Source organism: Typopeltis vanoorti, chromosome 12 (genome assembly GCF_054136105.1).
Source record: "Typopeltis vanoorti isolate ZY-2024b chromosome 12, IOZ_Tvanoo_1.0, whole genome shotgun sequence".
Lineage (NCBI taxonomy): Eukaryota > Metazoa > Arthropoda > Arachnida > Uropygi > Thelyphonidae > Typopeltis > Typopeltis vanoorti.
This window is the reverse complement of record NC_143560.1, coordinates 120019741-120036806: the sequence shown is the minus strand read 5'-3', so window position 1 is coordinate 120036806 and position 17066 is coordinate 120019741. Positions and strand designations below refer to the sequence as shown.

Here is a 17066-nt window from a genome sequence, read left to right as displayed (position 1 = left end):
AAACAGAGAAACTACTGAAGTCCATCACTTCTTGGCCACCAGACACGGTTAAAAAAACTCAACCCCCCCCCCAGAATATATGGGGTCCCAAAAATACACAAACAAAATGTGCCCCTTCGACCTATCCTGGAAGGAATAGACAGTCCCAATTACCACTTAGCCAAGAAATTAGCGGCAACACTCAAGTAGTTGGTAGGGCATTCCCTTGCCTACATAAAAAAACACACACTTTATAAACAAAATTAAAAACATAACATTCGACAAAGACAACTTATTATTCAGTTTCAACATTTCTGCCCTTTTCACTAATGTCCCCATCAATGACACAATTCTCCTACTACAGAACAAATTTCCACCCGATATTGCGACCCTCTTTGCCCACGTACTACGGTCTGGTTACTTTGTGTGGCAAAACAAATTTTACCTACAGAAAGAAGGTACAGCCATAGACTCACCACTATCTCCCCTCCCCCCAATTGCCAACTTCTACATGGAAACCTTTGAGCAAAGGGCTCTTGATTCCACCATGCTAAGACTGACAGTCTGGCTTAGATAAGTTGACGACGTGTTCGTGATCTGGCCGCACGGGCGACAAACGCTAAACACATTCTTTAGCCACCTGAACAAACAACACGAACGCATACAATTTACCATCGAAATCTAAAATCAAAATTCGCTCCCGTTCCTAGACACTAGTCTCACGTCTTCCTTCAGGCAGTCTATCCTTCACGGTCTACTGAAAACCGACACACACTGGCCAACACGTACATGCTAATTCATACCACCACCCATCACAAAAGTATGGAGTCATTAACACCCTTAAAAACAGAGCTACAACAATTTGCTCTAACCAGCAAGCCCTGAAACAAGAACTAAAAAATCATCAGCGACACATTCATAAATAATGGATATAACAAAAATACTATTAATAAAATACTCCATAAAACAACAACAAAAACGAATCTAGATTGCAGTAAAACTATAGCCATCCCATTAAAGGGTTATCAGAAAAAATCAACAGAATCCTACAACATTATAACCTCAATGCCACTTTAAACCACCCACTAAACATAAAACCATATTCAGCTTCTCTAAGGATCCTCTCTTCCCATTGGCACATCCTGGAGTCTGTTGCATCCGCTGCACCTGTAACTTACCGTACATTGGTGAAACAGGACAGACAATCCCTATACACAAGAAAGAACACATTAAATATAATCGTTATGGTGAAGCAGGCCTCTCAGATCACGCGCTCAACACCTTACACCAAATCAACTGGAAAAGTACCTACTCTTTACACCACACAAAAACCTGGTATGAAAGGAAATTTAAGGAAGCCTGCGAAATCCTGATAAACCACCCAAATATCAACAACAAAGATGGCATGAAAATTCCAAGGATCTGGATGGCACACATTCAACCTACCTAATATATAAGATCCAGCATAAGTCAGGACTCCAGCCAATCTTCAGCTAGTATTAGAAACCATTCCATACCAACTAGCTGGAATGTACAAGTATAATCATGATGTTAATATATGTATATACATAGATACTTGTTGTTGCACCCAATGTATTTCTACAACTAACAGGTAACACTAATAATAGGACTCTAGAGTTGATGTATAATTTTTTTTTTTAACCAGAGGTCAGGCCAACAATTGTTGTAGCGGTTGGTCAGTATCTTTAACAAACCAGTTTGATTGTAGTGTAGCTTGTTTTCTGTGTATAGTTGTATGCTCCAGAAGATACTTTACATAAAGGTCGAATATCGATTTTAGTTATATTAAACTAAAGTTTTTATTCAAACACAGTAGTTGTCTCCATAATTTTCAAAAATGCATATCACAGGAAGTTTACCCTAATGCTCAGGGACTACAAACGATTCATAGATGAAATCATGTCAGAATGCCAATTTCAAGAAAAAACTAAAGACTTACAATGGATATTCACTTAAATAATATTGGTCTCCTCAGATTTTCCTAAATGACGTATTCCATTAAACCTGTAATAGACCATATTGGCTCTCCTCATTACAATATTTATAAGCAAGCATCCATATTACTGTTCATGTTTATAGGCAAATATTCTTTTTATCTATAAAAACTCTATTGGAATTTAAAATCTAAATATCTGAACTTTGTCTTGCATCTATTGATATACTGATTAGTCTGGATATCATTTCATTATCAAATTATCTTGAATTTGATTCATTTTTGTTTTTTCAAATATCAGTATAACTACTCAGCAAACAGAAAACACATATATGGGAAGATCTTGTAGATTACCAGCAGGGATGCAGATAATTAGAAGCTCAATGAATGAAATATGGAATTACAGGCTGCACGGCATTTAGCCATATCAAAGGGTCTTATAAACAGCAACAAGGAAACCAGATGGTGGAAGAAGTAAATGACAAGCTTCATAATAAGAAATTCCTTTTTAAATAATGGCACTGAACTAAAACTGAAGAAGACCTCATTACATATCAGGCAGCAAAGAAGGATGCGAGAAGAACCCTAGCACAAGCTAAAGCTAGTGTGCAGATGATTTATTTTATGCATAACTCGAAATGGCCAAAAATGATAAGGAAATCTTCAAGTTCTCATGGAAAGGCTTAGACATTGGTTATACATTCTTACTAAATAGCTTAAGGAAATTACAACATACAATAGAATATACATTAAAATAAATTTTAATACACTTCCACTATTTTGGCAACCTCACGTTGCCATTTTCACAGGAACTTAAAAACACATGTGCATGCAAGCACAACACACCGTAAATGAGGACATTCAAATGACAATGCCCTAACCACAGAACTAAACCACATTCTTAACACTTTCTCAGCCAATGGCTATCCCCCCAAAAAATAAAAAAAAATTGAAACCAATACCCCCCCCCCCTTTCACAACAAAGATTACACTAAATCCATCACCATTCCCTATTATTCAAGGCACCTCGGAAAAAATTACAAAAATCCTAAAAAAACATGACTTATTTTCTTGTTACAGACCATATAAAAAATTGGCATCTCTTATCCGCTCCACTAACCCCCCCCCCCCAGACCTACCTGCTGTATAACAGGTCCCTTGCAGCTGCAAGCTGTCCTACTTTGGCTTGGCCAAACAGGCAGGACAGCTAATATCAGAATTTCAGAACACAAGGACTACATCCGGTTTCACCAATACAGCCACTCTGGTCTTGCAGACCATGCGCTGGATACCCACCATAGAATACGGTGGAAGAAAGCCACGATAATACACTGTAGTAAATTCAAATACAAAAGGCTATTCATGGAATCAGCCTCAGCCCTAAGAAACAATCCAAACCTTGACAAATTTGGTTGCATGAGACTGTCCCAAATTTGGGAAACCTACATCAAAAAACCTTCAGCCCAATCGGCCAAGAATACCAACATTGCCCACTAGGGGGCACCATCAGGACTTTTTAGGAGAAAGAATAGCTTCCTGCTTAGTCTTCAATTACTGTGTGTTGTGCTTGCGTGCACGTGTCTTGTTTTTAAGTTCCTGTGAAAATGGCAACATGACGTTGCTGAAATATTGGAAGTGTATTGAAATTTATTTTAATGTATATTCTATTGTACGTTGTAATTTCCTTAAGCTATTTAGTAAGAAATCTTCAAGATCGCAAAACAAAGAAATCATAGTTCAAAAGACATCAAGGCAGTGAAATACATAAGGAATGAACTTCTTCCATCTCTGACATAACTCAGAGATGGAAGAAGGAGTATTACCATCACCTGCTAAATGACATCTAACCTAGTGAAGTTCTGCCTAACCTGCCAACAACAGGTCTGTGATCACCTGTGCCAGAAATCACAGAATTAGAAGTATAAACAGCACTTGACAAAATGGCAAACAACAAAGATACAGCAACTAACACTTGTTTTGGCTGAATTGTGGAAAAGGTTGGACATGGTAGGTATAACCTTCCTGACAAATTTTTCAAACAGGATCCTCACAAAGAGAATGCCAGATGATTGGAGAAAAAAAAAATTATCTGATATCATTCTATAAAAATAAAGATGTGTTACTCTGCAAGAATTTATAGTCATAATCATCTCTCCTACATTCAGAATATGGGAGCAAGTGCTTAATCCGAGGTTTCAGGAGCTAACAATCATCACTGAAAATCATTGTGGGTTTGGGTCAGGAAAATCCTCAATTGATGCCATACACCCAATCAGAAATCTACCAGAAAGGCACAAAGATAACGAAAAGACCTTGCACCTATTATTTACTGATCTTGAAAAGACCTTTAATTATGTTCCAAAGAAATTAATATGGCAAACACTGAGATCACAGAGGGTCCAGAATATTATATTAACAAAGTGGAAATGGCAAAATATGTTCATATAATTCATTTCATTGATAAATAAGAATCATTGAAAAGTAAGGGAAAGTTGATTATAACATGAGCGATACCTTGAGAAGAAACTCTTCACTACTTTTTGTTTTGGAAAACCATCTATTTTATAACCATTCTGTGGTTATAAAAGCAAGAGAAAATAGCCAAGAAGACTTCTGTAAGAAATGATAGGAAACATTAATCAAAAAATATTCAATAAGTTAAAGATGCCAAGAAATTATATTCTTGGTTTCATCCTTTCTCTGAATGTTAGCAAACAAAGTTTGCACCTGAAGTAACTTCGTAACTGGATTACTTGTGTATAGAGGCTAATGACTTCACATCAATTGCATTTGTATCCCATAATGCAAGGCACATATCCTTACAGACATGTATAATGCTGTGCATTATGGGAAGGGCCACTACCCAGACTGGTTTTGACCTTTATTGAGGTCACAAAAAAAATATATTCAGAAAGCTACAGTTAGAAAGAAGGGAATAAGAAAAAATGGCCCAAACAGTAAATTCTATGATAATTCTAGATTAAATTGATGTAAATGATGTTGGAAAAAGCCTTGTTACGAGAACAAATCCACGAGGCACATAAAAATCTAGCATCCACCCAAAGTTCTGCAACTTAAATTTGAATTATCTGACTACGTTATTCCAGAAATTTGGGAGATTCTAGACAGGATCACTGATGACTCGGCCAAGCACTCACTACTGAAAAATAAACAGTTATCAACCTATCAAACCACATTCTCACCAAAGGTGAACTCTCGCTGCTAAAGAAAGGTTTGAACTACGCCATTGCTCCGAGGTCAGTAAACAAGCTTGATATCGTGTATCATATCGAGAGAGGTTTAAGATCCCTCCCCACCATTCTGGCTGATAAAATACGAATGGAAACATCGTGTATACTAAATTCTAACAAAAAACTAAACACCAACATAAACAAAACAGAAAATCTAGCCCTTAAATCCTTAAAAAATAACCAAGATATTATAATAACGAAAGCCGATAAAGGCAATTCCACTGTCCTGTTAGACCATACAACATACATTGAAAAAATGAACCAGTTAATATCGGACCCTAACACCTACCAAATGGTTAACTACACCCCCACAAAACGTAACAAAAAGAAAACAACTGAATTAATCAAATCCGTCCACACATGGCCCGAAGAAACGACAAAAAAATTAATACCTCAGTATGCCCGTGCGCCCAGAATTTATGGCCGGCCAAAAATACACAAATCTGGCACACCGCTTCACTCGATCGTTGACAGCCCAAATTATCACTTAACAAAAAAATTAGCTGCCACACTCAAGGAATTGGTAGGTCAGTCCCCTTCCTACATAAAAAAAAACACAACATTTCATCAGTAAAATCAAAAACATTACACTCACCGACCAAGATTTATTAGTCAGCTTTGACATAACTTCCCTTTTCACCAATGTCCCAATCAATGACACGATCTTGCTCCTACAGAACATATTTCCACCTGACATCACGGCCCTTTTTGCCCACGTACTCCGCTCTGGATATTTCGTATGGCAAAACGATTTTTACCTTCAAAAAGAAGGTACAGCCATGGGCTCACCACTTTCTCCCCCAATAGCTAACTTTTATATGGAAGACTTTGAGCAACGTGCTCTAGAGACAGCATGTCTAAAGCCCAAAATTTGGCTCAGATACGTCGACGATATTTTCGCCATTTGGCCCCACGGCCGTGAAGCTCTAAATACATTCCTTAGCCACCTAAACAAACAACACAAATGTATCCAATTCACCATTGAAATGGAAAAAAACGACTCTCTTCCTTTCCTAGACACACTTGTCACACGTCTTCCCTCTGGCTGTCTCTCCTTCTCAGTTTACCGCAAACCTACACACACACAGGCCAATACATACACAAAAATTCTTACCACCACCCAACACAAAAATTAGGTGTCATAAGCACCCTTAAACACAGAGCCCTAACTATTTGTTCGAATGAACAGGCTTTAAACCAAGAATACAAAATCATCAACCAAACATTTATCAAAAATGGATACAATAAAAAAACTATTCACAAGATCCTCCATAAAGATACCAGTAAGAACAAAAAAGATTTCAAGAATGCTATTTCCATTCCTTATGTTAGAGGCATTTCTGAAAAAATAGACAGAACACTTCGCAAATACAACATTAAAACCACCATTAAACCCTCAAATAAGCTAAGACACCTACTCAGTTCCTCTAAAGATCCTCTTCCACACCTAGCACACCCAGGGGTATACAAAATACACTGCACATGTAACATACCATACATAAGGGAAACAGGGCGAACTATCCCAATCAGACAAGACGAACACAAACGACACATTAAATACCTCCACTTCGGTAAAATAGGCCTTTCTGACCATGCACTCCAAACATACCACAGAATTGACTGGAAAAATACCAAGTCCCTACACCGCACCAAAACCTGGTTTGAGAGAAAATTTAAAGAGTCTTGTGAAATGCTCAAACACAACCCAAATCTCAACAAAAATGATGGCCTCACCATTTCAAGAATGTGGAGGACCCATCTACAACCTGTATAACATCCTAAACTAGCATTAGAAAAATTCCCACTACAAGAAGACAACCTGGTGACCTGGTGAAGTGTTTAGAACATTCAATAGCAACTGAAAGAAATCGTTTTGTAACTATCCAGAATATTAATACATGAGGACTCTAACAGTTTATTGTAGTTGCATTTATCTATTTATAATATATATATATATATATATTTTTTTTTTTCTTTCTTTCTTTTTTTTTTTCTTTTCTATCACTAGAGGTCAGGCTAGAAAAAAGATTTATTAACTACGTAGATTTAGTTTACTGCTATAGAAAGCATGAGCATGTAGCTTGGTTTTGTATACAGTTGTATTCTTCCGATGATGACCTCGATATAGAGGTCGAAACGTCAAGTTTTATTTTATTTGTAATTAATAAAATAATCTGTTCAACTCGTGTGTTTTTGAGTCCCTAAATCTACAAATATGAATAAGAAATGTTGCACACCAAATATTTTTTGCAATATATCATTACATGTGTGCTTCCAGTGGAGGCATGGAAGGCACTGGGGGAAGAGGGAATTGACCTGCTGTGGGACCTGTTCATGAAAGTTTGCCAACAGGAAAATATACCCGAGGAATGGAGGGAGAGTACTCTTGTTCCCATCTACAAGGGTAAAGGGGGATTCACAAGACTGTAAAAATTACAGAGGAATAAAGTTGATGTCCCACACAATGAAGATCCTAGAAAGGGTTCTTGATGGTAGATTGAGGGAGGAGGTGGAGATTGCAAAGGAACAATTTGGCTTCATGCCTGGTAGATCAACAACAGATGCTATCTTTGGGTTACGACAGATGATGGAAAAATATCGAGAGAAACAAAGGGAGCTACATCTGGTATTTATTGATCTGGAGAAAGCATACGATAGAGTGCCAAGGCAAGAAGTCTGGAGGTGCCTGAGGGAGAAGAAGGTGCTGGAGAAATATGTCAGGTTGGTGCTGGAAATGTACAGAAATGTGAAGACAAGTGTTCGGACCTGTTTGGGACAGACAGAAAGTTTTCAAGTAACAGTTGGCTTACATCAAGGGTCAGCATTAAGTCCGTTTCTGTTTAATATTGTGATGGAGGTGGTAACAGAGGAGGTGAGAGAAGATGCACCTTGGACAATGTTGTATGCAGATGACATCTTGCTGTGTGTAGATTCAAGAGAAGAAGCGGAAACTAAACTGGAAAGATGGAGAAAAGTACTGGAAGAGAGAGGTATGAGACTGAGCAGAAGTAAGACAGAGTATATGTGTTGCGCAGCGGGCGGTGGCCAGGAGACAGATCTGGAGCTGGAAGGAAATGTCATCAGGAAGGTGAGAGACTTTAGATACTTAGGTTCAACAGTGGAAGAAGATGGAGGAGCTGAGAAGGAAGTGGGATGCAGGATACAAGCGGGTTGGAGGAACTGGAGGGAGATGGCTGGAGTGTTATGCGATAAGAGAGTGCCGATCAATCTGAAAGGCAAAATTTATAGGACAGTATTGAGGCCAGCTATGACATATGCTATAGAAATTGTAGCCCTGAGGGAAAATAATATCAGCAGGATGGAAGTAGCAGAGATGAGAATGCTCTTAGGTGGATGTGCGGTGTGACCAGAAAGGATCATCTGAGAAATGACTATGTCAGGGGAACGGCGAAAGTTACGAACTTAGGAGCGAAAATACAGGAGGCAAGGTTGAGATGGTTTGGTCATGTGATAAGGGGGGAGGACGAATATGTGGGAAGAAGGATCATGCAGATGGATGTGCAAGGAAGGCGGAAGCGTGGGCGGCCAAAGAAGAGACTGAGGGAGCTGGTAGAAGAGGACTTGAAGATGAAGAACTTGGATGTGGTGACAGCCCAAGACAGGAAGGTGTGGAGGAGACTCATAACAAACAGTGACCCCACTTAAGTGGGAGAAGCTGAAGAAGAAGAAAGATCATTACATGTGTGCTGAGTGGTAACTGGTTGACAGATCAAAATGTTTACCCATGTCCTGTGAATTTTGTATTTCTCATTGTTTGAAACCCTAGGCATTTTGAGTTTAAATAGCCCAGTATACGAGGGTGGTCTGAAAAGTTCTCGGCCTCGACCATATATCGGAACACTATTGGCAAGATTTTTTTCCTAAGTTGATACATCTGTCTTAAGCATCCATGTGAAATTACAAGTCATTCTATCAAGTAGTTTTTTTATACAGCTGTCCGAAACAAAAGTGTTGTCTGTATCCCTTAAAATAGATTTAAAAGTTGGTACATCTGTCAAAAACATCCATGTGAAATTGCAAGTCATTCTATCAAGTAGTTTTTTTATACAGCTGTCTGAAGCAAAAGTGTTGTCTTAGTAATAATATTTTTGGTTTACAGATCAAGTGTTGATCAATTTTATTAACTTAACCAATTAGTTTCGCTATATGTTAACTGTTGGCGTCTTCAGGGCACTTACATTTAGGCTGAAACAATCTCACAATTTAGTGTAACTATAAAACTGACAAGAGTAACTGTAAAAAAACTGACTAGAATAATTACAAATAAAATAGTATCGAACGTGCATGAAACAAGTATTGTGTGTACAAGATTAGCTATTAGCTAGCTGTTGCTAATGAACTTTCTGTAGAAAGTATTTTTACCTTGGGTATAATTATGTTAAAGATACCAAGCAATTTTAAACCTGGTTTTACTCCATTTTTCCCAAGTAAGCAAACAAACACGTCAAGTTTGTGCCTGCAAGTGATGCAAGACTAGCTGATCCTACAGGTAGTGCAAGACCAAGGCAACTCGTGATAGAGGTGGAACAAGGATCGGAGCTTGTTCCACCTCTACCACGAATTGCCTTGGTCTTGCACTACCTGTAGGATCAGCTAGTCTTGCATCACTTGCAGGCGCAAACTTGACGTGTTTGTCTGTTTGCTTACTTGGGAAAAATGGAGTAAAACCAGGTTTAAAATTGCTTGGTATCTTTAACATGAACTTTCTGTAGTTTGTATTAAAGTTCATTTCTTTTGTTTTTAAAGATTTGATTAGGGTTTTCCATATCTCTGGGAGTATTAGGCCTTGATTTCTGTTAAGGTTGACAGTAGAACGGGCGACTGTGGCTGCTGCTTTGAAAATTCTTGAATGGTAATCTTCCTCTAAGTAAGAGGAACAACTTTTGTCCCACTCGATGACATGGTTAGCTGTGGAGAAATGTCCTGTCTGTTGTTTTTGACATAGCCAATGTGCTCTTTTTGCCTGATTTCAAGACTTCTCGAAGTCTGTCTGATGTAACTAGAGCCACTCGAGCATGGAATATTATAAACTCCAGCATATTTATCGAAAGGGTGGTTGTTTTTTGCAGATCTTAGTAGTTTACGAATAGATTCTATTGGTTTAAATGTTACTCTTATTTTATGTTGTTTGAGGAGGCTGGCGAGCTTGTAGGAGATGCCACTTACAAACGGAATTGCAATAGTTTTTATATATTGAATATCTTCTTGTTCTTTTTGTGGCGGTTCAGAGAAAAGGACTTTATTGACTAGTCTTCTTGGATAGCCGTTCAAGTACAGATTGTTGGAAATTAATGTTAACTCATCTTGAAAGGTCTCGTTGTTTGTTGTGATGCGAATCGCTCTCTTCTTTAACATGTGTACAATGCTGAGTGTATGTGAGATGTGGTGAGAGGAGCTGAAATGTAGGTAGCGACCTGTATTGGTTGGTTTTCTGTACACCGATAGATTTATACTGCCATCAATTTGTTTTTTGATTAAGATGTCTAAAAATGGTAGTTGTTTTTCTCTTTCAAGTTCCAGAGTAAATTTAATAGAATGATGGAAGGAGTTTATCTTTTTGAGAAAATCATATAGGTCATCTTTGTTGTTGTTCCACACGATGAAGATATCATCCACATATCTGAACCAAATTTTAGGTTTGGGAATAATTTGGGATAGGATTTTATTTCTAAGTCTTCCATAAAGAGGTCAGCACATGAAGGTGAGAGTGGGTTCCCCATCGCCAAGCCTGTTAATTGTTGGTAGATCTTATTTTTCCATGAAGAGTAGTTAGAATTTAGGCAATGAGCAAACAATGAGGTTATATCTTGTGGGAACAAGGTACTTAAGATGTCAATGACCTCCACTACAGGAACGTTTGTAAAGAGAGAGGTGACATCCTGGCTAGAAGATCTGTAAACCAAAAGTATTATTACTAATTATCAGGATCAAGAAAATAAACCTTCATTATGAAAAGTGTTGTCTGTATCCCTTGAAATAGATAAAACTGAGTATCGTGCGGTTGTAAAATTCTTTGTAAAAGAAGGTTTGACTCCAAAAGAAATTCATTCGAAGTTCATAAAAGCTTATGGGCACTCTTCTCCTTCATTTCCGACAATTAAGAAATGGGCTGCTGAGTTTAAACCTGGCCGTACCAGCCTTGAAGATGATCCACGTGAAGTACGTCCAAAAAGTGTAACAGCACCAGAAATCATTGATCAAATGCACGATGGGTATTGGATGACCAGTGAGTCAAAGTGCATGAAATTGCTGAGACTATAGGCATTTCAAAAGAATGTGTAGGATATATTTTGCATGAAGAATTGCAAATGAAAAAGCTTTGCGTTAGATGGGTGCCATGCTTGCTCAAAAATGCGCTCACATGAAAATCTCTGAACAGTGCTTGGAGCATTTTAACAAGAATAAAATGATTTTGTGTGTCGATTTATTACTATGGATGAGACTTGGATTCACCATACCAGAATCCAAACAGCAGTCAAAACAGTGGACAGAAGCTGGTTATTCAGCACCATAGAAGACAAAGTTGGTTCCATCAGCAGGGAAAGGTCATGCCATTGGTGTTTTGGGATGCTAAAGACATTTTGTTTATTAATCATCTTGAAAAGGTAAAACAATAACTGGGGAATACTATTCTGATCTTTCAACTAGACTAGATGAAAAAATTCATTAGAGAAGACCCGGTTTGCAGAAAAAAAAAATCATCTTTTATCAGGAAAATGCATCTGCCCACAAAGGTGTTTTGGCAATAGGAAAATTATAGGATCTGCACTATGAATTGTTGGAACATCCATTATATTCCCCAGATTTGGCTCCCTCTGACTTCTATCTCTTCCCAAAACTTGCTCGCTGGTCAGCTTTTTTTTTTTTCCCGAATCAAGGGGTGACTGAAGCTGTAGAAAGGTATTTTGCAGCTCTTACTATGTATCACTACAGGGACAGGATAATGGCACTGTAGCATCACTGGAATAAATGTATTAGTCTTAAGGGATATTATGTTGAAAACTAAAAATCGTTTTGAAATTATAAATTAGTTTTTTTTCATTGTTAGGCCAAGAACTTTTCAGACCACCCTCGTATATTATTATTACTTAACACCTCCAGGGAATCCGAAGACTCATCAAGGGAGGGCATCTACTCTACAACTACCTTCATCATCTACACCCACACCATCACTGCCGACTACCACCACTAGTATTTTCACAATTGCAAACATCCATGCCCATGGCAGGATTCAAACCTGCATTCCTTTTGACTGGAGAGTGGATATGCTAACCATTCAGCCAACCAGACTGACATTATTTTTATTTATTTATTTTATTTTATTATTTTTAAATTTACACATAACACATTTTATTTCCATTAACTTGAAAGCAGCCCAAAATATTGGTATTAAAGACTTATACTATTATGTAAAGTTTTTAAGATAATTTGACATTCCATTTTTTGAAAATTATATGGGATCTGTTAGGAGTTTATCCATAAAAAAAAAAAAATAAATAAATACATACATTAATTTTCTTTATTTCTTAGTGCATAAAAAAAAATACAAAATATTTATATTGGTTAAGTCAAACTGAAGAAATCGGTTTGTAAGCATCGTCATGTCATTTTCCTATGAAGATGTACATGCATCTAGCATGTTGGATTGCTTGCTGAAGGCTACAGGTGGCAGTTGTTAGTTATGCACTAGTATTTTAAGGCATTAAAGGATTAATTTCAAATTCAGTTAATTTACTCTCTTATAACCCATACTTACTTCTCTAAGTTTTCTCTGTATTCTATCTTTTACTATTCATTAAAATGAATTTCATTTAAGAAATTTATTCATCCTTTACTTATTTAAATAACATCTGATTTTTAGTGGTATTCTAATTATTATAGCTGGAAAATGTTTCATTTTAGGGTTTTCTTTTGGATTAACAACACCAGTTACTGCTATTGCACCTGCTACTATTAGCTCATTTTCTTCAGCTAGTACCAAACCACCCATGACAACTTCTAATTCTTCAATAGGACTCCCTGGCCTTGTGTTTAATACTGGTTCAACAACAACTACAACTCCTTCATCTGTTGCCACTTTAACAGCCACTTCATCTTTGCCTTCAGTATCAATTTTGCCAGTCACATCAGTAACATCATCTTCATCGATAGCACCAACCACATCAGTAATACCAAGTGTATCAACATCTGCGGTTTCTCTAACAACAGCTACATCTGTGTGAGTAACTTTTTAATGATATTATTTATTACATGGTAGTACTGCTATAGCAGGCTTGCTTGCTTGCTATAACAAATGCAAAATTCTTCATTGGAGTTCTGTAACACAAGTGCTATTTTAAAGAAAATTCACAGTTCAGACATCTATTAAATAGATATATAAAAATCTATTCTGTAGTCTGTACAGGTTCACTCATGACTGCATTTAGCATATGATGGCATAATTTCACCAGTGGAGTTGTGACAGAAATAATTCTAGTACCGTATTGTACATATGTATATTACTCACTTCAAAAGAGATGTCTGCATAATTTTTAATATTCTCCCTATTTCGTTATTACTGCAGTCAATTTAACCCTCATGAGACCATAAATCAACTAAAAAAAAAAATGCAAATTCTTTAAATATCTGAAGTCATAGTTATGTTAATACATGTATTAATATATTAATTTGACCATTTCTTTTTGTGACTAATCAAGTTCCATGAGTCATAAGGGGTCAATATATAAGTATGTTTATCTCTTCTAGGTCTGGCTCCCATTGATGACATTTAATAATGTTGATGGGCAAAAAACCTGCCACTGAGAAGAACCTCTCTACTCTTCAGGAAGAGAGGTTCTTCTCAGTGGCAGGTTTTTGCCTGTCATCGACAGGCAAAAACCTGAAACTTTGAGCCACCACTGAGTTTCCTGTTCTCGAGTGATTCAGGTAAAGAGTGAGTTTTAATAGTGACCACTCAGCCAATCACCAGCCTGATTGGCTGAGTGGTTAGCATACCTGTTCTCCAACCAACAAGTCATAGGTTCGAATCCTGCTGCAGCATTGGATGTTTGTGATTGTGTACTACTATAAACTTTAGTATGGCACAGTATGACTTTTGCTGTCATTACACCATTAAAAAACCATAAATTATCATCATCATCCTTTAGGTTCACTCAATGAGATTTAGAGTGATCTTATAGATCACTCACTCTGGAACAGACCTATATGGTTTTTATCTATTTAGCATTATGATGATGACCATATATATTGCCACTTCCATAACTGCTCTGGGAATAGGTTAAAGAGAAACTATTCTGAATTTTGTTCATATTCAAACCCTCCCATCAGATTTTTGACCTGTTGTTTTCAGTCCACTCTGGAAATAGTGGAGAAATGAATAGCCAGCTTTTGAATACTTGGGAGCTCATCATCACTAATTGCTAGTAAGAATCCTGCTGCCTCTACTCCACAGGAAATAACTAATTTATGTTGCCCACCTGAGCACTCAAGCTTGGAAAGATTTGGAGAAATCCAGGTTGTTGCCTTCAGTATTTTCATAGCGCTTGAGTTTTTGTGGTGGTCTTAAGAACAAGCTCCTATTCTCTGGTCTTTGTCCTTCATTTTGCAGTTGAGTAGATACTTTCCTTTCTGGTTATTAATTACATACAAGGGTGGGTGGATTTTTATTGACCATCTTGGCAACTAATTCTGGAGTGACCAAGAGGTTATAATAAATTTAGTTTAATGCTTTATCCAAGTGTAAGCAAACAAAGTTTGCGCCTGAAAATATCTTCAGGACTGAGGTAAGGTGGTACATCACTTGGCAACTCAGAGCAAAGGTGGACCAAGCTCTCATCACTCATTGTCTCAGTATCTCCCATAAGCACATATCCTTGCGGACATATTTACTGCTATGCATTAAGGGAAGGGCCACTACCCAGACCGGGAAATATGACCTCTCCATTGCTTCCGCCTTAGTATCACCACTATGGGTCTGCCTCCCACTGACGAGACCTCAAAGGTCGAAACAGGTCTGGGTAGTGGCCCTTCCCTTAATGCATAGCAGTATACATGTCTGCAAAGAGATGTGCTTTGCATTATGGGAGATACTGAGACCATGAGTGATGAGAGCTTGGTCCACCTTTGCTCCGAGTTGCCAAGTGATGTACCACCTTACCTCAGTCCTGAAGATATTTTCAGGCGCAAACTTTGTTTGCTTACACTTGGATAAAGGATTAAACTAAATTTATTATAGTCTAACCAAGTGCAAAATAAACTTCCAATGACCAAGAGGTGTTGCACTAACTTTTTTTTTTTTTTTTTTTTACATCTTTCATTAACTATCCATCCCATTCATATCTTTCAGAAAGGCTGTGAATCAGCTTCCTAACTTCATAGGTATGAAGCAGCAGGTTCAAATTTTCAACAAACTTATCTGAGTAGTAGCAGAACATGTTCATGAACTATACAAGAATTGTGTTCTGCTAATGGAACAAAAAAAAAAGTTTATGGATAGATTTAGAGAAGAATTTAACAAGTAGTCAAGAGGATGAAAATGATAGCCATTCCTAGACATTTCATGAAGTGGCAAGGAATATATTTTTGAAGTTGCTTTGAAATGGAAGAAAGTGTACTGTAAAAGGAATTAGATAATAAAGGAAACATGAAAACTGATTTACTTAAATAAAAAAAGCTAATAGGCTTCACTTTGGCAATGTAACATTATATAAATTAAGGGGATGTTAAATATTGATGAAAATGATAGCCATTCCTAGACATTTCATGAAGTGGCAAGGAATATATTTTTGAAGTTGCTTTGAAATGGAAGAAAGTGTACTGTAAAAGGAATTAGATAATAAAGGAAACATGAAAACTGATTTACTTAAATAAAAAAAGCTAATAGGCTTCACTTTGGCAATGTAACATTATATAAATTAAGGGGATGTTAAATATTGAAATATTTAAAATAATTTTGAAATAATGTGGGATTTAATATCCCCTTAATTTATATAATGAAAACTGATGATGCTTTGAGTAATTACCCTGAAAGATTACCTCATGGAACAAGATGTTACAGAACAGTGATAGAAAAATATCAAGAGAAATGTACTCAGGAGTATATATATATATATTGGGTATATCAATCCTTGAGGTAGATAAAGCTATCAAAAACCTGATGTGTAGACAGGCAGCTGGAGTAGATAATATTCAACCAGCAATGTTAAAATATGGAGTTATAAGTTTTACAGTTGATACACTGCATAATTCAGAAGGTTTTGGTTAGGCAAAGATTTCGTTTTTAAAGAATAGTTAATTTGATAACTGTTTCCATTGTAGAGAGAGAGTAGGTTTGTTTGCTTCAAAGAGTATTCTTCCTTGCAAAAGCATATACTTGTAAATATATAAGTATATTTACAAGTATATGCTTTTGCAAGGGAAGAATATACTTGTAAATATATATATATATACACACACACACACACACACACATACTTGTAACTTATTTTGTAACTGTACTGAATAGATGTACAGTCTGACCACAGATGAGAGAGCCCTCAACACTTCTGTGCATGGCAGAAGAATGCGAATCCATTCCGATAATAGGGTAATCAGCGAATTTGGGATGAGTGTTTATTATTACATGTCAGAACGTTAGCTTTTCTTTTATGAACATTCTAGTTTTTAAAGTGGTAACTATTATGCTTATATATTTTGCCGAAGCTAAATCAGCATCTTTTGGGATTAATATACTTGTATTAAACACGTGCACACAGACACAAAGATAAACTGTCTGCTGATCAGGGTTTCTCATATGAGAGGCAGTTTGATACAACCACATTTGTTTAGGTTGGGATGGTTGGTAAGAGCTGCAGCAGATTCAA

General features: G+C 37.0%; 1 protein-coding gene across 2 annotated transcripts in view; it reads left to right on the top strand.

Annotated features, from left to right (window-relative positions):
• Window positions 1–17066, top strand: part of LOC150101179 (uncharacterized) — a 155807-nt gene that overhangs the window by 93347 nt on the left and 45394 nt on the right. For both annotated transcript variants that reach the window (XM_090401504.1, XM_090401505.1), the window contains exon 6: window positions 13108–13423. In XM_090401504.1, the coding sequence (XP_090257630.1) occupies window positions 13108–13423 (316 nt within the window). The remainder of the gene's footprint in view (window positions 1–13107; window positions 13424–17066) is intronic.